The following is a 26,460-nucleotide window of genomic DNA, read 5'->3' on the forward strand; positions in this document are numbered from 1 at the left end:
CAGGAAAGCTGACGTTTTGGGTCTGGACCCTTCTTCAGAAATTTCTTCAGAAGAGACCAGATCCGAAACGTCAGCTTTCCTGCTCCTCTGATGCTGCCTGGCCTGCTGTGTTCATCCAGCTCTACACCTTGTTATCTCTGAATTTCAGCTTGATTCCTTTAGTATGATTTGGTATTATAGTTTGTGTTTAAATTGGAAAATCGTGTATTAAAGCCGCACTCCAAGAAATTATGTAGGCTAACACTTCAGTGTAGATCTGACAGTCTGCTGTACTCTCAATGCTCCTATCTACTGGGTGAGTCATTAAACTGTCACCCTGTTCCTGTGATGTGGAAGGATATTGAAGATCCCAGGCACTATTTGAAGAAAATGCTCCCAAATGTGTTGGATAACGTACCTTTCTCATTTGACATTGAAATAAAAATAGTTGTTTATTTTGTGCTGCTTCAGGAACCTTTCTGCATGTAAAATGACTCCCAGTTTGACCTATATAATAACAGTGATTGCACTCCAGAGTAATTCAGTCAATGTGATACATTGCATGTGATGCTTTTGCTATTCTCTACAATTGGATGTCTGATTTTAGCCCCTTTTTATAATTGTTATAATTTTCTATTTTTCCCCCACAGGTATTGTAGTAGTGGATGAGTTACATATGTTGGGGGATTCGCATAGGGGATACTTGTTGGAACTTCTCTTAACCAAAATACTGTTTGTTACTCAAAAGAGTGCAAAGAGGTATGTTTTTATACTAAGAGGCAAGAAACTTAAGCAGCAAATGGCACTGAACTCCTGCGGTCCCTTGTTCCTTTGCTGGAGAGATTTTAAGCATACATTCATTACTAATTTGCTAGGCAAAATTTCATTCCTGATCTTGGGTGTTAAGCCGAAGAGCAAAAGTGCTTTTCTACGTGGTATCGTACAGAAGGAGACCATCTGATCCTTTGAATAATTACTTGTTCTTTGGAAGAGCTATCCAGTTACTTTCACTGACCTTAATTATTTCCAGAGCCCTATTAGATGAGATTAATTTCCAGTATATATTCTTTAAAAAAAAATTGCAATCTTATTGCCTTTCAATTTACATATGTTTACATTCTTGGTTTTGATTGATACGCCTCTGATATTGTACTCCTGACGTACAAAGCCCATGTCAATCTTGTGAATTTTCAGCAATGGATGTGACATTAAATGCACAGCCTGATGTTTACAAAATAGTGCTTCATGAGTGTCACAGGACTGGGGAGATTTCAGTAACCCAGAATCTTGGGGACCAGGATTCGAATCCTAACATGGTGGATGGTGGCATTTGAATCCAATGACAATCTGGAATTAAAAGTCTAGTGATCACCATAAAATCATTGTCTATTGTCATTAAAATAATCACTAATGCCCTTTGGGGAAGGATAAACTGGTCCTCCAAATAAACCTACGCATGGCTGCAGACCTGCAGCAGTATTATTGCTTCCTAACTCTGAAATGGCATAACAAGCCACTCTGTTGTAATAATTATTAGAAACTGTCAATAAAGGAAAACAAGTGGATGGACTGAGGCGCTGGAAGTGATAAAAACCCTGTTGACCAATCAGAGTCCTTCTTACTAATGTCTGGAAACTAACACTAAAATTGGGAGAGCTGTCTTGGGCTGGTCGAGCAACAGCAAACAGAAGTACATCAGAATCATATCTTAGCGACAATATCCCAGACACCACCATCACTATCTTTGGGTATGTGCTGTTCAACCAGGAGGACAGGCCCAGCAGAGTTGGTGGCATGTCAGTATACAGTCAGGAGGGAGTTTCCCTGGGAGTCCTCAACATTGACTCTGGACTCCACGATGTCTAATGTCAACTAGTCAAAAATGGACAAGGAAACCTCCTGCTGATGACCACATACACCTCCTCATCCCATGTTGAACAGCACTTGGAAGAAGTAATGAGAGTGACAAGGGCACAGAATGTACTCTGGGTGGGGGATTTCAATGTCCACCATCAATGGTGGCTTGACAGCAGCACTACTGATTGAGTGAGTGATAATGGGAACTGCAGATGCTGGAGAATCCAAGATAATAAAATGTGAGGCTGGATGAATACAGCAGGCCCAGCAGCATCTCAGGAGCACAAAAGCTGACGTTTCGGGCCTGGACCCTTCATCTACTGGTTGAGCTGGTCAAACTGCTAGACTGGGTCTGTGGCAGATGGTGAAGTAATCGACAAGAGGGAAATACATACTTGACCTCATCCTTACCAATCTGCTGGCTATAGATGCATTTCTCCATGACAGTTTTGGTAAGAGTGACTACTGCATAGTCCTTGCAGAAATTAAGTCCTGTGTTCACATTGAGAATACCTTGCAGTGTGTTATGTGGTACTGTTATTGTGCTAAACGGGACAGAAACAGATCAAATAACTCAAGATTGGCATTTCTAAGGCACCTTAGGCCATCAGTAACTGCAGGATTGTATTCCAATACAATCTGTTGCCTCATGGCCTGGCGTATCTCGCACTCTACAATTACCATCAAGCCAAGGGACCAACACTGGTTCAATGAAGACTGCGGGAGAGTGTGTTAGGAGCAGGTCTAGGCATACCTAAAAATCAACCCGTGAAGCCACCAAACAGGACTACTTAGGTGCCAAACAGCTTAAACAGCAAGTGGTAAACAGGGCTAAATGATTCCACAACCAACGCATCAGATCCATGCTCTGCAGTCTGCCACATCAGTCAAGAATAGTGGTTGACAGTCAAGTAACTCGCTGGAAGAAAAGGGCCCACAAATGCTGAGAGGATTCTTTCCCACATGGGAGTGTCTAGGATCAGAGGACATTGTCAACGAATAAAGGAGCACCGATTCAAGACTGAGACAAAGAGGAACATCTTTCAGAGGGTTGTGCGTCTTTGGAAACCCATGCCACAGAGAGCTGAGAGGACAAAGTCGTTGGGTACTTTTAAGGCTGAATTGTGATCAGTTGGGGAATCGAGGGGAAAGGGCAGGAAAGTGACCACGAAGAATGTTGCTCAGGTCAGTCATGATCCTACTGAATAGTGGAACAGACTTAAGGAAATGGCCGACTCCTGTTCCCATTTTTTATGGTCTTAAATATCCCCATTCTAAATGATGGGGAACACAGCATATCAGTGCAAAGATGAGGCTGGAACATTCACAACAATCTTCACCAGAAGGGCAGAATGGTCAATTCAACTTGGTCTCCTCCAATTAACATTCCTCCCCCAGCAACATTCTGACAACTGCATTGAAGACCTTTGCTTCAGAACCTCCTATGTCTGAGGCCAGGCTGACCCAGTACAGCTGTAACACTGGCATCTACCTGATAATGTTAACAATTGCCCGGGGATATTCTGTGCACAAAAGCAAGCCAAATCCATCACACCACTTACTACCATATCAGTCTATTCTCAATCATCATTAAAGTGATGGAAGAGATTATCAACAGTAGTATCAAACAGCACCTGCTCAGCAATAACCTGCTCGGTGACACCCAGTTTGGGTTTTGCCAGGGTCACTCAGCTTCTGACCTCATTACAGACTTGGTTCAAACATGGACAAAAAAGCTGAATTTCGGAGATGAGGTGAGAGTTATTGCCCTTGACGTCAAGACCTCATTTGACCACATACGACATCAGGGAGCCTTAGCAACACTGGAATCAATGGGTATCAGGTGACAAACTCTCTGCTGATTGGAGTCACACGTGGCTCATGGAAAGATGATTGTGTTTGTTGGAGGTCAGTCATCTGAGCTCCAGGACATCTCTGCAGGAGTTCCTCTGCATAGTTTCCTAGGCTGAACCATTTTCAGCAGCTTCATAAATGACCCTTCCCTCCACCATAAGATCAGAATTGTGCATGTTAGGCAATGATTGCAGTGTTCAGCATGCTTTGTGGCTCCTCCAATCATGAAGCAGTCCATGTTCAAATGCAGCAAGACCTGGACAAATATCCAGGCTTGGCCTGAAAAGTGGTAAATTACATTTGTACCTCACAAATACCAGGAAAAGGTGGTTTCCAACAAGAGAGAATTTAACCATTGTCCCCTGACATTCAATAAAATTATCATTACTAAATTCCCCATTCCAACATCCTAGGGTTTACAGGAAACTGAACACTACTAGCCACATCCGAGCAAAATCTCCTGTAGTGAGTAACTCACCTCTTGACTCCCTAAAACCTGTCAATCCAACTACAAGGCATAAGTCAGGAGTGTAATGGAGTACTCCCCAGTGGCCTAGATGAGTACAAATCCAACAATACTCAAGAAGCTTTTACACCATCCAGGAAAAATCAGCATGCTTGATTGGCACCACATCCCTAAATATCCATTCTGTCCAGTACCAATGCTTAGTGGCATCGGTGTATGCCATCTGCAAGATGCACTGAAGGAAATCTTAGACACCACCTTCCAAACTCTCAACCACTTCCATCTCAAAGGAAAAACAACAAACAGATGGGAACACCACCACCTGCAAGTTCCTGTCCAAGCCAATCACCATCCTGACTTGGAAATAAATCACAGTTCTTTCAGTTGCTGGGGTAAAATCCTCAAAATCCCTCCTAAATAGCATTCTGGGTCTATATAGCACATGGACTGCAGTGGTTCATGGAGGCAACTTACCACCAGCTTCCTAAGTGCTACTGGGGATTGGCAATAAATTCTGGTCCAGACTGCAATGCTCCTCCCTCATCCCTTCAATGATTTTTTAAAAATAGTGTTGGCTAATTTTGTGATCATGAACAGTTGTCCTGGATATGTATATTTATGAAGGAGGAGAAATGTTATGATTTTTAGAATGTGTTAACTTCTGTTTCAGAATGAAATGTAATAAAGGCTTATTATTTTATGTAATATGTCAAAGTTTCCTTTGGCTATTGATGGATATGTTTTGGTATTCCAGGCATAAGGCTGCAGCAAAAGGACAGAGGCTAATTGATGGAGTACAGATTGTCGGGATGAGTGCCACTCTTCCAAACTTGGGTATCGTAGCAACCTGGTTAGACGCAGAGCTGTACTGTACTGATTTCAGGCCTGTACCTCTGTTGGAATTGGTAAAGGTTGGCAACACTATTTATGATTCAGAAATGAAAGCGGTGCGAGAATTTCAACCTGCTGTTCAGATTAAGGTAAGGGTTTTTGGTAAATTGCTTCCAGAAATTAAGTCTAGTGAATTCAAATTGTTATCAGCAATTCTATTAGAATTTTGAAAAAAAAATCAGTAATTATGTTCTGAAAATGATGCTGGAACTTTTTGTGCTACATTTCTAAAATAACAAATGATTGCTGCAACCTGGTATAACTTAGGTTAAATGGGTGCCTGATTGGGTTGGACATTTGGGATCTGGGTTTAAATGAGGTCAGGCAGCTTGAATTACTACCCTCATTGTACTAGAGGTTAGATCCATCTAAAATTGGTTTGAAAGTCATAAATCAAAAGCACTTTTGGATAGCGGTGCAAAGATGCAAATTGAAAATGTTAACTTTGTGGTGTTGAAGGATGGAATATGGAAACTGTTGGATTGTGGAATTCTGAGATGTGTTGTTTGAGACCCTTTATGGAATTCTAGAGCAGAAATTTAGTAGTGGTGTGAGGGCCCCTGAAAACAGGAAAGACTGGGAAATACTTTTGGAAAGTAGTTCTGTTATTGATAAATTTTACTCGTATGCCTTAACAGAAAGTAGTAAGTCAACACACGCTGAAAAGTGTCTTTGAACAAAAAGAAATTTGACGATCATGTGAACCATTGACATACCTTCAAAAGCATTCTGAAAACTGCACTTAAATCTTGCTTTGTCCACCTTGGGAATAATTAATTGAATGAAATGCTTTTTTTATGAAATGCTTGACTTTGACTTCATCAGCATGAAATTCATCACATTGAAGAAAAGACTTTAGATCAGATGTGAGGTTAAAGCAAAGGAAGAGTTGATTTACAACTCCAGATTTGAGTTGGGCAGTTTATCTGTTAGTCACAAAAGGGCTTTAAATTGGATAAAGAAACCCATGAATAAGGCAAGATGCAAGTTCAATAAAAGAAAATACATTTCATTTTCTAAATTAGTTTTTCCTGCAATTCTGCTATCTCTTTTTGTGAGGAGCTTACAATGTTCTGGACCTTTGATGTCTTCACTATGATGCAAAGCACAATTCAGGTGAACATTCTCTGCTTCAGTGAAGTGTAAATTTGGTGTGCCCTTTACAATCTTAGCCATAATGGAAAACATAAGTTCAAAGGACTTTTCAAGAATGGATTTTGCACTTTAGTTTTCTGAATGCTGAACCAATAAAACCAGAGTATTTCATTGCAATTTTTACTTATTTATGAGTGGTTGTAAAATGTTTAGAGTTCATTAAATAATTTGAAAGGCAAAGCTCCCACTTCATCCAGTGTTGGGAAAAAAAGCATTTATTTTTGACTTTAATTTTATTTTACATTATCCTTCTGCTTTGACTCTCCATTCAAACTGTTAGATGCCTCAGCCTTCCACTGGAAAGCTCAAGGAATGTGTATGTACAGGAATAATGAACAAAATGTACTTCTTACACAGTATAACAAAGTGTGAAGCTGGATGAACGCAGCAGGCCAAGCAGCATCTCGGGAGCACAAAAGCTGACGTTTCGGGCCTAGACCCTTCTTACACAGTGGTTTGTTTGGAAGTTTGAGTCAGAGACATTTTAACTACCGGATCCCAAACATTATACTTATGTAGGAAGTCAGAGCTGTAATTGTAAATCAAATATAATAGTACATTTTGTGTACATTGCTATTTAATTTGAGTATGTATGTGATTAACTGTAGGGTGATGAAGATAATATTGTGAGCCTTTGCTATGAAACTGTGCAGAATGGTCACTCTGTCCTACTGTTCTGTCCTTCCAAGAATTGGTGTGAAAAGCTGTCTGATACTATAGCCAGAGAATTCTATCATCTCCACCTCATGACAAGCACTGAAGGTAAGCTTTTGTCAAGTGACAACTAAGGCTGGTCACAATAATTCCAGTTGCAGATGCTGTTATAGTCCCTGTAGAGACCGATGACTTTTAAAAACAGATATGCGTTTCTCAGCAACTGATCAATAGAATAGCACAGTGAGATTTTGTGAAACATAGAACATAGAACATTACAGCACAGTACAGGCCCTTCGGCCCTCGATGTTGTGCCGACCTGTCATACCGATCTCAAGCCCATCTAACCTACACTATTCCATGTACGTCCATATGCTTATATGTGGTTTAAATATTTTTAAGAATGTAAAATCAACACTGCTTAATAGGCAACTACACATTGAACTAAAGAAGATGTTAACAGACTAATGGATACTAAAGTATTCTAGTTACATTTGTACTTAACACCTTGCAATCAGCAGATATGTAAACTTGCAGATTCAAGTCCAAGACCCTCCCAACTTTTATAGAAGGCTCCCTTCTCCCTGCCAGGGAGTCTTCAGCATCCTTTGAAAATAATTTCACACAGTATTCTGATAACCCCTGAACTGACTTCCAGCAGCAAAGTCCACTCTAGCAACTCCTTGGTTCTTAAATTCTGTCAGGTTCCAGTCCTTTGAATTTAAAAAGCAGTTTTTTTTAATTCATTGCTGGCTGGGCCAGTGTTTATGACCCATCCCAAGTACCCCTTGAGAAGGCGATGATGAGCTGCCTTCTTGAACCACTGTAATCCAGTTAGTGTAGATACCTACACAATGCATTAGGGAGGGAGTTCCAGGATTTTGACTCAGCAACATTACAGGAATGTAATACTAATTCAAATGTTTATCTCACTGTGAAGAGTCTCCACATGTTCAGAGAGATCTGGGGGTTCACATAATAAGTAATATATTTCCAAATCAGGATAGTGAGAGGCTTGGAGCTAAACGTGCAGGTGGTAGCGTCCTCATGTACCTGCTGCCTTTGTCCGTATGGTAGTGGTTCTGAGTTTGAAAGGTGCTCTCTTAAGGAGCTTAGATGAATTTTGTACTGCATCTTGTACATGGTAGATACTGCTGCTACTGAGCAATAAGGTTGAAGAGAATGAAATTTCATGGTTATGGTACTGATCAACAAAGCTACTTTATCCTAGATGATAGAACATGATGTCAAGCTTCTCGGGCGTTGTTGAAACTGCACTCATCCAGGCAAGTGGGGAGTGTGCCTGATTTCAAGTGTAGATGGTGAACAGATTTTGGGCTGTGTGGTTCTGAGTTAATTACTGCAGGGCTCTTTGCCTTTGACTCTTCTGTAGTCACATATTAATATGGCTAGTCCATTTCAGCTTTGGTCTGTGGTAACCTCTAGTATGTTTGATAATGGAAACCAAACTGAGCATCACTGGGCTGGTCATTGTTAGTCAAGTGCTGCTAGAGTTCTGATGAGTTCCACCGCTTTATTGATGTTTGAGATTGGATGGATTTGTGTACAGAATATACATGGCATCTGGGATGCTGGGGTCCTTCAGAGGAGGCAGAAATGGAATCATTCACTGACACGTCTGCCTGAAAATTGTTGCAAGTCTTCAGCCTCATCTTTTGCACTGATGTGTTGGGCTGTCCATCGCTGAGAATAGGCATGGTTTATGGAGTTTCCTCTTCCAGTGAATTATTTACTTGCCCTCTGCAGCCTGCACAGTGGTTAATGAAAACATTTTTTTCCTTCTCTGATTGTTCCCTGGTAGTACTATTGACAAAGGCTGTTGCTTTAATAAACAAAAACTGAAACTGCTTTTATGTTCAATTCACCTGAAGCTGACAGATCAATCCAGTTTGAATTCCCTTGAGCATGCATTTCCAAAAGCCGTACAATTATTTTTTGGTTGTGAGGTAGCAAAAGAAATCGCTTTCGAATTGGCCAATACAAATAAGGAAAGAGGGCTTATACACATTGAAATGGTTTTGGAAAAAGGGATATTGCTCTGTCATTCCTACTGATCACCATAAGTGGTAATCATTGAAGTTTGAATGTGTTGTAAATCATTTACTAATTCAAATGTTTATCTCACTGTGAAGAGTCTCCACATGTTCAGAGAGATCTGGGAGTTCACAAACAAAAATCTTTGTAGATGGCAGGAAAACAGGCTTTGGAAAAAAAAAATAGAACATTGAGATTTTATAAATAGAGGCATAGATTACATGAAGCAGAAATTTGCGAGAAAAAACTGTGAGAAATCACAGGCCTTAAGTAGGTTATTTTGTTTATTTCTGGGTGCCACATTTCAGTTTAGTAACCAGAAGACTCTATTTTGTGATAATTGGGTAAGTAGCAGATGGTAGGTGAAGAATTATTTTTATTATGCAGCGTGTTATGATTTGTATTGCACTTTCCAAGAAAGTGGTGGATGTCAGATTCAGTAGTAACTTTTGAAAGGGGATTTGAAAAGGGAAATAATTGCAGGGTTATGGAGAGACAGAATAGTTGCCTTTACCTGCTATTTCTTTCAAAAGTGCTGGCTTGGGTATGATGGGCTGAATGATGAAATCTTGTGCTATATATTCTATATTGATAATCATTGTCTTGTGCTACTATCTAGTTACAACTGGTGTCATTAAGTTAAACTACGTGATTTGTGCTTTACATTTTATTTTTTATATTTTATTTAGGATTTGTAAAGGCATCCAAATTGCTCCCTTTCACCCTACGCAGGGATGAACTCCAAGAGACAGTGGATCAGCTAAAGCGTACTCCAGCCGGGCTTGATGTAGTGCTAGGCCGCACCGTACCTCAGGGCGTAGCCTTTCATCATGCTGGTATTACAGTTTCTTTTTATTCCTTTGTAGAATGTAATGTTAACTACTTTCCCTTGATGTTGAAAATGTTTCATAAACTAAAGCTACAAGGCATATGTGTAAAACAAAATATTAAGTTTGCTAGTTGTGTGGGGTTAACGTGACTCTTTTATAGAAAACTAGCTTGGTTCGATGTTTTAGATGAATGGAGATTTTTTGTGTGTGTGAAGATGGCTGAGATAATAGAGGTTTACCTAAAAGCAGCTTATATGAATGAGTGTGTGCAAGGTCCAGATTTTCAACATGAGCCCTCTCTGCCATGATGAAAATTGTCAAACATTTGAAGTTCTGAACCTGAATGTATTATTTCTGATTTTCTTGCCTGGGGAGGGGGCTCTGGTTTCATGCATGTGAAGATAGTTACCACTTAATTGGGCAGTCATCTCCATTTAAATCCTGTTTTATTCTCTCTGCTACCTGGATCCTAGAATGCACAGAGCAGACCAGGACTGAGTTTGTGAATTTATCTTGGATAGCCAGATTACCCTTTTGGGGAGCTGAAGATCCCCCATGGCTATAAGTCCAGGGTGAGGGAGGTTGTGGTTAGGGTGGAAGGGGCATGACCAGGTGCCCTTTGACGTTGTTTAAAGTATATGTGAATTTGTCTTAAAGATGTGTGAACTTATTGGAGCAGTCAAAGCTGTCGGACAACTTAGAACACAAAGTGTCTATTTTCATCAGAAATTAGTCAAAGGAATTCATTGTAATGAATGATTTTCTTTAGCCATGAGTATTTTTTTAAAAATAATGACATCATCAATAAATGCTTAACTTTATTTCATAATCATAATCAGTAATGGGTTATTTATGATCAACATTGATTTCTGCCATTCTCATTTCCACGTTAGGATTGACTTTTGATGAAAGGGATATCATTGAGGGGGCATTTCGCCAAGGTTTAATTCGTGTTCTTGTGGCTACTTCCACCCTGTCCTCTGGTGTAAATCTTCCAGCTCGGCGTGTGATTATTAGATCGCCGATGTTTAATGGGCGGCTTCTTGACGTTATCACTTACAAACAGATGTCTGGGAGAGCTGGAAGGAAAGGAGTGGACACAATGGGTAAGCAGTCAGTTGTTTTATATCAGAGATAATGGGAACTGCAGATGCTGGAGAATTCCAAGATAATAAAATGTGAGGCTGGATGAACACAGCAGACCAAGCAGCATCTCAGGAGCACAAAAGCTGACGTTTCGGGCCTAGACCCTTCATCAGAGAGGGGGATGGGGAGAGGGAACTGGAATAAATAGGGAGAGAGGGGGAGGCGGACCGAAGATGGAGAGAAAAGAAGATAGATGGAGAGAGTATAGGTGAGGAGGTAGGGAGGGGATAGGTCAGTCCAGGGAAGACGGACAGGTCAAGGAGGTGGGATGAGGTTAGTAGGTAGATGGGGGTGCGGCTTGGGGTGGGAGGAAGGGATGGGTGAGAGGAAGAACCGGTTAGGGAGGCAGAGACAGGTTGGACTGGTTTTGGGATGCAGTGGGTGGGGGGGGGGGGGGAGAGCTGGGCTGGTTGTGTGGTGCAGTGGGGGGAGGGGTCGAACTGGGCTGGTTTAGGGATGCAGTTGGGGAAGGGGAGATTTGTTTTATATCTATTGTTTTTGGAACCCTGATTTCAGTAGCAAATTTAAGCTAGATGTGCTTTCACAATTACAACATGTTAATGTTCGTCCTTCTGAAGGCATTGAGGGATGGGAAGGGGCATTGGTAGCAGAGGAGAGGGATGCTACTGAGAGTTGGTAGACCTGATTTAAAATAATACATATAAAAACATCTAACATTGCAATTGATTCAAAGTTTTGTACGTAGTCGTACTAGGATTCAATTTATGGATGCACAACTGCCTTTATCTATAATAATCTGCCTTCCTGTTTTTGCCACCAAAGTAGAAACCTCGTATTTATCCACATTAAACTTCATCTGCAGTGCCTCTGCCCACTCACTCAACTTGTCCAATTCACACTAAAACATTGTTGTACTCTTCTCACAGCTCACCCTCCTACCCAGCTTTGTGCCATCTATAAACTTGGAGATATTACACTTCAATTTTCTCATCTAAATCATTAATATATATAGGGAATAGCTGGTGTCCAAGCGCTGATCCCTACAGTACCTCACTAGGCATTGGCTCTTACTCAGAAAATGAGCCAATTATTTCTATTCTTTCTTTCCTGTCTGCCAGGCAGTTCTTGATTCATGTGAGTACACTATCCTTATTGCATGTGCTTTAATTTTACACACTAAACTCCTATTTGGGATCTTATCAAAAACTTTTTGAAAGTCCCAATAAATAACATCCACTAGTTTCCCCTTATCAATTTACTACTTAATGTCCTCAAAAAAAATTTAGCAGATTTGTCAATCATGATTTCCCTTCCACAAATCCATTCTGACTTTGCACAGCCCTTTTTGAGAGAAAAACGATTTTGCCTCCTGCTTAAAAGGATGACCCATAATTTTAAAGCAGCTTCCAAACTGCCTTATCAACAGTATTAAGGATCTCGTAGATATTTTTCATCAACCTATTCAGGTGTCTTTTGACAAACCTCTAGAAGAGGTGTGAAATGAGTTGAGGCCTTCTAACTCTGAGGTATTTCCGGCTTGTTTCAAATAAAATTTTTACGTTGGTGTATATTATGTGCTGATGGGCAAACTAGTCTGTGAGAGTTGACATGAATATTCAATTAATTTCTAATCAATTCTCTTCGGTTATCTTGAGGAAAGATACCTTTTTTCCTGGACTGTAATTTTAAAATTGTTTATTCATGGAATGGAACATTGCTGGACATACCAGTGTGCCCCACCCCTAACTTGAGAAGGTGCTGGTGGTAATGCACCATCTTGAATCGCTGCAGCTCATGTGGTGTAGTTACAACCGCAGCGCTCTGGAGGGAGGGAATTCTAGGTCTTTGCCTCAGTGATTGTGAATGAATGAATGGCAATATGGTTCCACTTCAAACTGAGCTTGTTCCATCCATTTCTTACTCTTGTTTTTCTGATTGGAAAATGTTGTAGGTTTTGAAGGTACTAAAGGGCATTTCTATAGATAGAAACTATTGCTGACTAAGCTGCTGATGGGTGCTGATTGAATTGTCTAAATATGGTTGATCCTCGGGCCCTGAGAACTCTTGCAGCAATGTCCTGGGGCTCAGGTGATTGATTTCTATTAATCACAACAATATTGACTGCTCAGTATGACACCAGCTGTTACAGGCTCTCCCCCCACTACCTTTTGAAATGAATTTTCCTGGGGTTCTTTGATTCCACACTTGGTCAATTGCTGCCATGATGTAAAGGGCAGTCACTTGCATCTCACTTTCAGCTCGCGATTTTGCTCAGTTTGGCTGTTTTGTCCATTTTTGGACCAACCATGTAAAGCATTTGGGTGCCCCTAAAGGAACTCAAACCGTGAATCTGTGTTCAAATTATTACTGAATGAGTGCTGCTTAATAATGCTGTTGACACATCTTCCATCACTTTAAGTGTAGACTGATGAGGCAGCAATTGGCTGGTTTGTATTTGTCTTACTTTATGTTGATAGGATGCACCCAGGCAATTTACCACATTGTCTGGTGGAGGCCATTGTTACAGCTGTACTAACATGTCACTCACTATCTACAGCAGTCCCGTACTTTCCCAGCTGGAACTGATAAAGATTTAAAGCTCACTTGACAGTAGTTCTGCAGATTTGAATTAAATCAAAATCTTTTATTAAATAAAATGTGAATGAAGTATTAGGATATGCATTTGAACTGAAGTGCGATCAACTTGAAATAAACTGTACTAAAATAATTTGTGTTAATTTTATCAAAAGTTATATACAAGTTCATTATTATCTACTACATTACATGTTGCAATATATGTACTACATATCCAGAAAATCTCTGCAGAGACTTGATTGTCTTCAACTTTTAGGACAGTTACATGAAATAGAATGGGAATTACAGTGAGCAAATTTTTTTCTGAATTCATCATACATTTGATTTTTTTGGTATGGAATAGCAAGGTGAGAAAGAGATCAAATTAAGAATAAAAATGTTTAATGTTAAATTTTGGTCCAGGTGAAAGTATACTGGTGTGTAAGAATGCAGAGAAGGCAAAAGGAATAAGCCTGATACAGGGCTGTCTTAAACCCATTCGTAGCTGCCTCATGAAGAAGGAAGGAGAGGGTGTCACTACCAGTATGATCCGAGCTATCCTTGAGGTAAGATGAAAGATTGGCAGGACCTACTTAAAATTGAAGGAATTGAACCTTTGTGAATACAGCTCTTGGCTACAAATCATTACCTCTTTAGAAACTAGTGTCCACATTTTATTTCCTGTCCCCTAATTAATAATTGTTGCTGTAGAATGTGTCATATGATACTCATGTGTGATACTCTTCAAGTTTAAATTAGCTTTCAGATAATAAAAGTTTGGAAGTTGTAAATCCCCATGTCATGTTGTTGTTTTGCATACAATAGCATTATTAAATATACAAAATGTGAACCTTTGGGAGCGGCCTTTCGGAGGCAGTAAATTTGAGGAGACAGCAGAGTTCAGGCACGTGGCAGGTTATTCAAGCATTCCCCAGTGTCATACAGGAAGAGGTCAGAGACCTCCCTGAATCCGGCCTCAATGCAAGGGCTCCGTTTCTCCTTTAATCTTTGGCTTAGATTGGAAGAGGGCTCTAATTTCAATTCAAACAAATTGTCTTTTATATATTTACTTGTTGCTTTAATATGGCAGCATGTACTCCCTCCCCCTGTATACCACTGGTTAATTAGTGCTGGGTTATGTGACTATGATTGTGTTTTTGGTACATCACTCTGTATTAATAATTTTTTGTTGCTGTGATCTGAATGGGCTATTTGAGAAGTATGTGAGAAGTTGAACTTCGCATGGTTACCAGCGACCCTTAGGTTTCGACCATGATGTCTGTGTCTGCTTGTCTTGTATAAGGCTGTAGCAGAGGCTTTTTGAGCTTTCCCACCATAGAGGGTGTAGAGAATGCCTTCCAATTGCTTTTATAAATATATATATATTTATATATGTAAGTTAAATCTATAATTCATTTGGAAACTATATCAATAATGATCTTGAAGAATCTTAACTAAAACCTACTTGTGGTATAAAAACTGATAGATTAGAGACAACTTAAGAGAAACAATTAATTGTTGTGAAATGTTCTTAGAATAGCAATTTCATGTTGCACATTTGATCTTACGGACAGCTATTGTTTTATGTGCTGAGAACACAACTTTTTCCCACACTTTCTAATTTCTGTTAAACATGTATTGCAAAGCTTGTTGGGGTTTTCGTCAGCCATTATATGCTGTTTTGTCCAGGCAGCGCTAACAGAACCAAATAAATTTCTGACTCCAGAGCCCAAGTTCATGAATGTGTATATATAGTTGAAAATTGCTTACATTACTGTTTCTGAAAACATCAGTGATCTGTTTACACATCTTCACAGCAGCCCATTTGATGATTCATTTATAGGTTGAATCACCGCAGCATTTGTAGTAAAACTATAATAAATTCAGATGTTTATATTTCTCTCTGTTATATTAAGAAATAAAATATGCCAGAAGGAATGGATGGAACCTTTCCAGCAGATGCTCATCTTGATGCCTGAGAAGGCTAATGCCAACTCCCAGAGGAAGGAAGGGCAACCAGTTTTTCCTGCCAAGTCACTTGGCCAAAATTATATAAATTGCTTAAATTCTGATAAGATTATTGTCTACAAATCAGTACAGACTTCAATCTGTTAACTAGATTAGCTATTTAACAGTTAACTTACAGCATTTTGTAAGGACCCTAACCCTAAATTGATTTCAATCTCAGATAGTAATTCAATAATAAAAGTTCTGGATCAGCAATCATTTATGATGATGTAACCCAGCTGTCTTTGCAGCCTTGGTTATTTACTTTGTTATTTAATCATAGCAATTTGTTATTTTTCACATAACTTTTCATATGTATGACCCACGGATTGTAATTTATTAGTTTTGTTTAGTTTTATTCATTGATGGATTGTGGGCATAGGTGGCTAGGCCAGTATTCATTAACCATCCTTAATTACCCAAAGAAAAGTTTGGAGCCAATCATATTGTTGTTGATCTGGAGTAACATGTTGGTCACACCAGGTAAGGATGGCAGATTTCCTTCCCTGAAGGACATTAGTGCACTAGACAGGATTCTACAATAATCAACAGTGGTAACATGCTCACCATTAGGCTGGCTTTTAATTCCAGATTATTTTTTATTAGTTTCAAATTTTGCTATCTGCTATGATGGGACTGGGGCTGGTGTTCCCAGGACATCAGCGTGGGGTTCTGGATTCCCATGCTCGGGACAAAATAATGGAAAGAAAATAGATTTAAGATTGTATGTTTGAAATAATTGGTAAGTAGCATTATGTTCCAATTCCATAGTTCTGTCTCGTTTGGACTAGTTCGTGTCAAAATAATCCATCAGATTTGGGGAATGTTCTGGATGTTATAGGATTTTTAAAACTGTTGGCTCTTTTCCTTGGTTTCAGATAATAGTAGGTGGTGTTGCCAGTAGCCCAGAAGATGTCCGTGTGTATGCCTCATGCACACTGCTGGCTGCCAGTGTACAAGGAACTGAAGTAGCATCAATCCAGGGCAATGCTATTGAGGACTCCATACAGTACCTAATGGAGAATGAGCTTATTCAAATACATGAAGAGGACCAGGAGGGAGAGAAAAGTAATGTTTTCCTTTTCCTTTTTACAAATAAAATTTCACACATTTTCTAGAGTTCGGCCAAGCCACCCCATATGTTGAAGTTGGTTGGGTCACCGAGCTGTTTTGTTGTTCTGCAGACATTTTGTTACCATGCTGGGTAACATCCTCACTGCAGCTTCTGATGAAGCGTCGGTATGTTTTCCCGCCTGTTTTTTAAACTCTGGGGTCCGTTGCGATGGGTTGCCTCACTTGCGGGTTTCCCCCGTTGTGGAATGTATCCGGGGTCGAGTTCAATGTGTTTATTAATAGCCTGCTTTGTGGAGTGCCATGCTTCCAGGAATTCTCATGCTTGTCTCTGCCTAGCCTGTCCACATGGACAAGGAGAACCACAACTTCGACCAGGACAACACCAAGATCCTGGGACAGGCTAGGCAGAGACAAGCACGAGAATTCCTAGAAGCATGGCACTCCACGAAGTAGGCTATTAATAAACACATTGAACTCAACTCCATATACATTCCACTATGAAGGAAACCCGGCAGTGAGGTAATCCATCGCAATGGATCCCAGAGTTTAAAAACCAGGTGGGAAAACATACCGACGCTTCATCAGAGGTTGCACTGAGGATCTTACCAAGCACGGTAACGAAACGTCTGCAAAACAGCTCGGGGAGCCAACCAACCTCAAAACCCACAACCCGAGCTACAGATCTACTCCAAAACCTTAGATACCCCATATGTTTTCTACTAAAGCCAGTTCCATTTATCATAGTTGACACATCCTAAATTGGAATGTGGCAAACGTAACTCCATTAATTTAAAAAAAAAATCAAAAAATGGTTAGTCTACCATTAGCAGCAGATAAAATTCTACAGTCCATTATAAAGGATATTAAACAAGGCCACGTAGAAAATATCAGAGATAATGGGAACTGCAGATGCTGGAGAATCCAAGATAACAAAGTGTGGAGCTGGATGAACACAGCAGGCCAAGCAGCATCTCAGGAGCACAAAAGCTGACGTTTCGGGCCTAGACCCTTCAACAGAGAGGGGGATGGGGAGAGGGTTCAGGAATAAATAGGGAGAGAGGAGGAGGTGGACCAAAGATGGAGAGAAAAGAAATAGGTGGAGAGGAGAGTATAGGTGGGGAGGGTAGGGAGGGGATAGGTCAGTCCAGGGAAGATGTACAGGTCAAGGAGGCAGGATGAGGTTACTAGGTAGGAAATGGAGGTGCGGCTTGAGGTGGGAGGAAGGGATAGGTGAGAGGAAGAACAGGTTAGGGAGGCGGGGACAGGCTGGGCTGGTTTTGGGATGCAGTGTGGGGAGGGGATGAGCTGGGCTGGTTTTGGGATGCAGTGGGGGGGAAGGGATGGGCTGGGCTGGTTTTGGGATGCAGTGGGGGAAGGGGAGATTTTGAAGCTAGTGAAGTCCGCATTGATACCATTGGGCTGCAGGGTTCCCAAGCGGAATATGAGTTGCAGTTCCTGCAACCTTCGGGTGGCACCATTGTGGCACTGCAGGAGGCCCATGATGGACATGTCGTCTGAGGAATGGGAGGGCGAGGTAAAATGGTTCGTGACTGGGAGGTGCAGTTGTTTATTGCGAACCGAGTGGAGGTGTTCTGCAAAGTGGTCCCCAAGCCTCCGCTTGGTTTCCCCAATGTAGACGAAGCCACGCCGTGTACAATGGATACAGTATACCACATTAGCAGATGTGCAGATGAACATCTGCTTAATATGGAAAGTCATCTTGGGGCCTGGGATGGGGTGAGGGAGGAGGTGTGTGGGCAAGTGTAGCACTTCCTGCGGTTGCAGGGGAAGGTGCCGGGTATGGTAGGGTTGGAGGGGAGAGTGGAGCGGACAAGGGAGCCACGGAGAGAGTGGTTTCTCCTGAAGGCAGGCAAGGGTGGGGATGGAAAAATGTCTTGGGTGGTGGGGTCGGATTGTAATATCAACAGGACTACATAAAGTGAACATAAGGATTAGGCATACTTGACAAACCTCCAGAATTTTTTGAAACAGTAACTTGTAGAAGATGGGGAAGAACCAGTGGAAGTGGTGTATTGGGATTTTCATGAAGTGATAAACTTCCATATAGGAAGCTAGAGTGCATAATTAAAGTGGATGGGATGAGGGTAATGTACTGGTATAGATTGAGAAAAAGATTAGGGAGAGATGGATTTTTTTAAAGTGAAAGGTGGTATCAATTGAGGTACCGAAGCAACCCAGCTATTCACAATATATATCATTCAATGATATAGGTGAGGGAATAATTGTAATATTTTCAAATTTGCTCCCATCAATAAACTAGGAGGAATTGTAAGTGGTGAAAAGGAATGAAAGAACTTTAGGAAATTTAGACTAATTGAGTAAGTAGGCAAAAACACGGCAGATGCAGTATAATGTGGATAATCCACTTGAGCAGGAAAAACCGAATGGCATGATTTTACTTAAATTGTGGTGTTTTGGGAAATGTTCATGTACAAAGGGACCTGGGTATCCTTGTACTTAGGTCATGGAAAGCAGACACGCAAGTACAGTAAGCAGTTAGGAAGACAAGTGGGAAATTGGCCTTCATTGCAAGTGGATTTGAGAGCAGCAGCAAGGATGTCTTTCTGCAGCCGTGTAACACCTTGGTGAGACTGCATGTGGAGTATTTTGTGCATCATAGGTCTAGTTACCTAAGAAGGGATATACTTGCCATAGATGGAGTTCAGTGAAGGTTCACCAGAATGATTCCTGGGGTAGTGGGTTGTTGTGTAAGGTGAGATTGTGTTGACAAGACTATATTCATTGGAAGAAGGAGAAGGGATCTCATTGAAATGTCTAAAATTCTGACTGAGCTGGGCATACAGAATGCGGGGAAGATGTTCGCCTGGTGGGGATGTCTAGATCAAGGGATCATTGTCTCAGGATGCAGGGTAGGCCATTTGGGACTGAGAAGAGAAGACGTTTCTTCACTTAAAAGTGGTGACTCTGTGGAATTCACTGAACACATTTAAAGAGTAAATAGATTTCTAGATATGAAAGGCATCAAGAGGAATGGGGACAGAGTGAGATAGAGTATCAGCCTTGGTCGTATTGAATTGGCAGAGCAGGTTCAGTGGCGTTAACGGCCTTCTGTTGCTCCTACCTATATATTTCTGTGCCGTACATCTTCAGGAAAGTGTTGCTGTTGTACCTTTGCTACTTAAGTTTTGATATTATAATCCTTTTTATTCAGACAGGATGATCTACTTTTACAATTAAATTTTTGTGATGAGGAGTTTGCATTGGACTGTTTTTCAGTTCAGTTTAATTTTTCCCAAATTCTTTAATGCATCTGGTACTAGTTAAATGAACCTGATATTTTCAATCATGGCTTATTAGACATATTGCAATTGTTACTCTCTCATACTTTAGTTATTATTAACTTGTCTGTTTAAATTTTTTGATTGTTTTTGAAAGTTAGTTTGATTCTGCCTCTACCATGTATATCCCAGTCACTGGGAAAGATGGAAATATGCTCTTGGTAGAGTCGTCCATGTGAACCTGAAATAATTGCTTCAGAGATAAGGGTCTAGGCCTGAAACTTTGCTGTGGTTGCCATTGAGTAATGGTGAACTCGCTGGTTTTAGGGCGGCACGGTGGCTCAGTGGTTAGCACTGCTGCCTCACAGCACCAGGGATCTAGGCTTGATTCCAGCCTCGGGTGACTGTCTGTGTGGAGTTTGTACATTCTCCATGTGTCTGTGTGGGTTTCCTCCAGGTGCTCTGGTTTCCTCCCACAGTCCAAAGATGTGCAGGTTAAGTGGATTGGCCATGCTAAATTGCCCGTAGTGTTGAGGGAGGTGTATAGGTTAGGTGGGTTATAGGGGGATGGGTCAGGGTGGGATGCTCTGAGGGTCAGTGTGGACTTGTTGGGCCGAAGGGCCTGCTTCCACACTGTAGGGATTCTATGCTTCTTGATTCTATGAAATGTCGGCTTTCCTGTTCCCCTGATGCTGCCTGGCCTGCTGTGTTCCTCCAGCTCCACACTGTGTTATCTCTACTTATTGTCTGGGTTTTTATTTTCAACTCCAGGTTTTTACTGTGTCTCAGGTATACTGTATTTCTCAGATAATTTGGTTTAATGATCTTTTTCAGAATCAACATCCATTAGTATATGAACCTCTTGAATGAAACATAGCCATTTAAACTTGCACAGTAGATATATTTTGTGTGCTGACTTATCATTTTGCAGAACACTGAAAATAATGCTTCATTCACAGTATAAATTGCATCATTAAATTCCATTTCTTGGCAACATTTATTTACCTAAGACTTGAAGTAATTGAAATGGACTAGTTAGTGGAAATATGCTATAAAAGTTGGAGTTTGGAACTGAATTGGACTGCTGTTTCAAAGAGTTGGTATAGACATGATGAGCCAAATGGAGGCCTCCTGTTCTTTAAGATTCTAATAGTTTCATTGTACCTACCTTGTCATTTTTTGTTCATAGCTCAACTGTATCGACCCACACAGTTAGGAGCAGCCACTCTTGCTTCATCCCTGTCTCCACCAGATGCATTGAGAATCTTTGCTGACTTACAGAAAGCAATGAAAGGATTTGTTTTGGAGAATGATCTTCATATTCTCTATCAGGTACATAAACTATTTTTGCTGCGATTTCACATTAATTATTATTCATGCTACTTATGGAAACTAGGGGATTAAAGTTGGAACATCCCTGATTAAATTTGGTCTGATTAGCCTGATGCTCATGTAAGACTGATCTGTGTTTAGTTTTGTACACCTTGCAGTGAGTGTTAGACATCACCCATTCCCTATGCTTTTGAGACAAGCCTCACCCCGCTGTGAGGCTAAGGCTGTAGATCCCTTCTGTGCTTAGCGGTGGGTGGAGCACATTTTATTGGGCTGTTATGAATAGTTTTTGCCTTCAGTACAACTGTTCATGCTGTCTGACGGGCCTTGACGACCTATAGCACTGCATTTTGTAGATGGTACACACTGCTGCTATTGTGCATCAACAATGAAAGAAGTGAATCTTGAAGGGGAACTACTGGGGGGTGATGGCATAGCAGTATTACTGCTGGACTGCTAATCCACAGAACCAGATAACATTCTAGAGACCTGGGCTCAAATCCCACCACGGGAGATGATGAAATTTGAATTCAATAACTATTCAAAATTAAGAATCTAATGTTGATTGTGAATCCATTGTCAATTGTTGAGAAAATCTCATCTGGTTCACTAATGTCCTTTAGGGAAGGAAACTGTCATCCTTAATTGGTCTGGCCTACATGTGACTCCAGACCCGCAGCAATGTGGTTGTTTCTTAACTGCCCTGTGGGCTGTTAGGGATCGGCAATAAATGCTGCCTAGCCAGCGATGTCCTCATCCTGAGAATGAATAAAGAAAAGAAAAATCAAACTGTATTTGAAAGTATAGGCAAAATTTTTTTTGAAGTTATTGTGAATGTGGGCATGTTTATATTGAAGTTAATGCATCACGGTTTTTGACCAAGGAGTTGTAGAACTGTTGTAAATGGGTCACGTTGTCATGCATCACCATGACAATAAGAAGTTACAGCACTTGACAACTAGTGTTAACGGTGAAAACAACAGCTCTCAATGACACTTGATAGCCACTTCGCATAGACACTTCTGGCAGAACCTGCCTCCAATAGGTTAGTCTCGTCTGCCATCTGCCAAGCCGTATCATATGACAGCAGAGGCCTAGACACAAATACTGGACCTTGGTGCTGCTCTTATTTCCGTCTCCATAACATTGCTCTACCCTGCTTCATCTCGCCTGCTGCTAAACCCCTCATTCATGCCTTTGTCATCCCAAGAATCAAAAGCACATCAGAATCTAGGAATTCTGTGGCGAGTAAGTCGCCTCATGTCTCTTCAGTGCCTGTCCACTATCTACAAAGCAAAAGTTCTGAGGGTGATGAAATATTTTCCTCTTGCTGGATAAGTTCAGTTTTGACAGCATTCGATAAACTTGACACCATCTAGGACAAAACAGCCTGCTTGTTTCACTCCCTACCCACCAGATTCAAGATTCACTTCTTTCATTATTAATGCACAATGGCAGCAGTGTGTGTCATCTACAAAATGCATTGCATTAAACCATCGAATCCCTACAGTGTGGAAACCGGCCATTTGGCCCAACAAGTTCACCCTGGCCCTCTGAAGAGCATCCCACCATGGCACATTTCCCCATGTCTAACCCAAACGTCCCTGGACACTATGGGGCAATTTAGCATGGTCAATCCACCTAACCGGCATATCTTTGGACTGTGGGAGGAAACTGGACCACCCGGAGGAAACCCATATAGACACCGGGAGAATGTGCAAACTCCACACAGTCACCAGAGGGTGGAATTGAACCCGAGTCCCTGGTGCTGTGAAGCAGCAGTGCTAACTACTGAGCCACCATGCAAGGCTCTTCAGGCAGCACCTTCCAAACCAACAGCCCCTTTTGCCTAGAAGGGTAAGGGCATCCAACGAGAACATTGTCTGTCTTTGAATTATAATCAATGTTATTTACTGTCACTGGTCAAAATCTGGAATTGTCTCTTTTAACAGCACTGTGGATCCCTGTACATGCCAAGAACTGAGGCAGTTCAAAAACACAGCTCACCACCACCTACTCGAGGGCAATTGAGGATGGGAATTAAATATTGCCTGGCCAGCAATGCCCCAATCCCATGAACAAATTTTTAAAAATCTGCTGTACTTACGGCTCAGCAGCACCTTAATTTTAAAATTCTCATTTTTGTTACATAAATGCCCTCTTAGGCTCTCCCTATTTTCAAAATATCCATCAAATCTCAACCTCCCAAGATGTATCCGTCGTATAACTCTGAGTTTTTGAGTATGCCTACCCTTACTTGCTCTATTATTGGTGGTCTATGTTATAGCTCTGGGATTCCATACCTAAAGCCTCATAGACTTTCTTCCTTTAGTATATTCCTTAAATCAGGTTTTCGATGACCAGTCGTAATATGCTTTGAATTTTTATTATTGTTAGAGACCATGTATATACAAGTTGTTTCAGAGATAGTAGGAACTGCAGATGTTGAAGACTCTGAGATAACAAGGTGTGGAGCTGGATGAACACAGCAGTCAAGCAGCATCAGAGGAGCAGGAAAGCTGACGTTTCAGACCTGTCTAGCTCCGAAACATCAGCTTTCCTGCTCCTCTGATGCTGCTTGGCTGCTGTGTTCATCCAGCTCCACACCTCGTTATCTTAAATACAAGTTGTTGTTGTTATTGTTATGTCTTCCTGTTTTTGCTCTGGCCTCTCCTCTGGGTTTTTCCTTCTCCAGCTTTGCCATGGGAAATATACAAGTATATCACTTTTACAGCTATATCTACCGTGTCCATCTGTTTTCTTTTAAAGATGTGCAACACTCTCCCTTTCCATTTGCAGTTTCTGATCTAGTGTCCTCTTGGGGCCTGGGATCAGCCTTTTTGCTTTGATTCAGATGAATGTCTTGATTTTAGCTGGTGAACAAAAGATTGATCAAAGAGGTTTCTTTCGAAGGCAGTCTTAAATCAGGAGATAGATGTGGACTGCACTGAATTAGGTTACTGATTGAGTGTACATTTGTGCATTTCAAGGGCACAGAGTTCAGTTGCTGAGCTCCATTAGCTGCGTGCTTGCAGATATTTTGGATCTGGTATTTTGTATTCCTTGTGGATTGAGTTATGTGAATAAGTACCTTTTCAAGATAATCTAATTTAATTCCATTTTGAGATTAGTTTATAAAGTTTCAAATTCCAAATGGGTTCACATAAAAGAGAATTAAGATACTGCAAGATCGTCTTTGGCATTTTTCTGTTCATAGAGAGTTCATTTTTGTTTATTTACTGCTCTATGAATGATAATAGAATTTGTGTGGCAGTTTATACATAACGACAATTTTCCAGTTAGCTGCTACACTGAGTTGCGTGTTTAGAATTAGATTTCTGAACATTACAACTGTGCTTCAAGAGCACTCTGAATGGTGTCATTGTATCTGCTTGTCTAATTGAACATTGTCAGTTACTGTGTCGTGAACATGGCTCAAGCCTGCATGTGCAGTGCATCCTGTTCTGTCCACCTAAATCATCGTATTAGCGTACTGTTTTTGTGATGGGATGCTCATTTAGTTATTTCTTTGTTGGCTTCAGATCACACCAGTCTATGAAGAATGGATAACCATTGACTGGTATCAATTCTTCTGCTTGTGGGAGAAGTTGTCAGCCTCAATGAAGAGAGTGGCAGAACTAGTTGGAATTGAGGAAGGCTTCTTGGCTCGATCAATTCGGGGGAAACTTATTCCCAAGACGGACAAGCAGCACAGACAAATGGCTATTCACAGAAGGTACTGATGACTTCTTGATTCTAGTTTACCTGTGTTTGTCACAGCTTCTTTTTTCCACTCCATAAATGATTCGAGTAAAGATGCATGGAAATACTGTCATAGACTACTGTGGCCCATGCGTCATGTGGAAAACTGTTACATTTTAAACTTATGGTTACTGATATAACAAGTTTATATCTGAACTAATCTCAATTTAATATTTTCCTTTCATGCTCCACCATCACTGCCAATCCTGCCACATGTTGCTCGTTATGTAATCATAAGAAACCGGTTCGAAGCAGCTCCCATTTTGGAGTGTTTTTCCATTCTCAGTCAGGTTATTCCATTTCCTGGGCTGGGTTGTGTGGGGAAGGCATTACCTCTTCTCTCTCCAGCCAGCTCATCACTGAACAAAAATATTTGAACATCTTGGTGAATTGCGAGGAGAAGATATAAAAGGGACCTGAGGGGTAACTTTTTCACGCTCAGGGTGGTTCATACATGGCATGAACTGCCAGAGGAAGTGGTAGGAGCAGGTACAGTTACAACATTTATAAAAGACATTTAGACAGGTAGATGAAGAGGGATGCAGGCAAATAGGTCTAATTTAGTCTGACAAACTTGGTCAACATGGACGACTTGGACCTAAGGGTCTGTTTCCGTACTGTATTACTCTAAACCCAAGGTTCACAATGCCTTCCATTACTTGCTGATAGAGCTAGTGTACAAGTGGAGTTTACTCATAAACAATTTTTTAAGAAAGTAAAGTGGGTAAAGAATTTAGAAAATAATTTTGTATCTAACATTTTTTTGCACTTCCGTGTGTCAAATGGGCAAAGCTTGTATAAAACTTGAATCAAAAATGTCAGTGTTAATGTTCTCTCAATGAATATCGTCAATTAAAAAAATTTCTTCCCTCCTAGCTGACAGTAGTATTCTTCTGTATGTGGCTATACAATAAATCATTGTATTTCAGAAGTTCTTTGTCATTATTGTTAGCTTCCCTAAGTGCCTCAGTACTAAGAATAATGGGATGTGACTGCTGTGACCTGTACATGTTGTACTGCCCAGTATCAGCCACACTGTAGAAATATTTGTATCATTTATGGATTTCCCCAACTTCCAGCAACCCTGCTCATGTTTGTGTGTTTATCTGTTTTGGCCTCTCAGCCTGCTATAGTTAATGCAGAATCTATTGTTCAGTCACTATCAATTACTTGTATATCTGAGGACTGTAAGTGTTATCCAGAAACAACATTGTCTTTGAAATCTTTTTCTCTCTTCTGAATTCCTCAGTCAGTACCTTCTTGTTCTATGCAGCTCAAATTGAGGTTTTGCAGAGAGCAAATTTTTGGTCTTGTGTCATGTTACGCTCACTTTCTACAGACCTTAATATTACTGCACTTCCAATAGATTATGTTTTCCAGTGTAACTACTGACAGCAGGTGCTCTGGTTACAAGACACTAGATTTTTAATTACAAGGTCATTTTGCACCAAAATTGGAAATCACAAAATATTTACTATCACACACATTTTACAAAGTTCACTTAAGCCACTTTGCAAAATTTTAAAAACTGGTCACTCCCTGTAAAGTCAGGGCTCAAAATTTTAGACTTTATTTCTAGAGGAATGGAATTGGAAAGTAAGGA

The 26,460-nt window shown here is 40.7% G+C and overlaps 1 protein-coding gene across 2 annotated transcripts in view; it reads left to right on the plus strand.

Moving 5' to 3' along the window:
• LOC125456754 (DNA polymerase theta) overlaps positions 1 to 26,460 on the plus strand; it is an 84,611-nt gene that overhangs the window by 14,772 nt on the left and 43,379 nt on the right. For both annotated transcript variants that reach the window (XM_048540138.2, XM_048540139.2), the window contains 9 exons: positions 630 to 738; positions 4,911 to 5,136; positions 6,811 to 6,964; positions 9,601 to 9,747; positions 10,635 to 10,847; positions 13,846 to 13,988; positions 16,308 to 16,497; positions 20,953 to 21,095; positions 24,638 to 24,831. In XM_048540138.2, coding sequence (XP_048396095.2) covers positions 630 to 738; positions 4,911 to 5,136; positions 6,811 to 6,964; positions 9,601 to 9,747; positions 10,635 to 10,847; positions 13,846 to 13,988; positions 16,308 to 16,497; positions 20,953 to 21,095; positions 24,638 to 24,831 — 1,519 coding nt within the window. The remainder of the gene's footprint in view (positions 1 to 629; positions 739 to 4,910; positions 5,137 to 6,810; positions 6,965 to 9,600; positions 9,748 to 10,634; positions 10,848 to 13,845; positions 13,989 to 16,307; positions 16,498 to 20,952; positions 21,096 to 24,637; positions 24,832 to 26,460) is intronic.

This window comes from Stegostoma tigrinum, chromosome 12, assembly GCF_030684315.1.
Source record: "Stegostoma tigrinum isolate sSteTig4 chromosome 12, sSteTig4.hap1, whole genome shotgun sequence".
NCBI classification, from domain to species: Eukaryota; Metazoa; Chordata; class Chondrichthyes; order Orectolobiformes; family Stegostomatidae; genus Stegostoma; species Stegostoma tigrinum.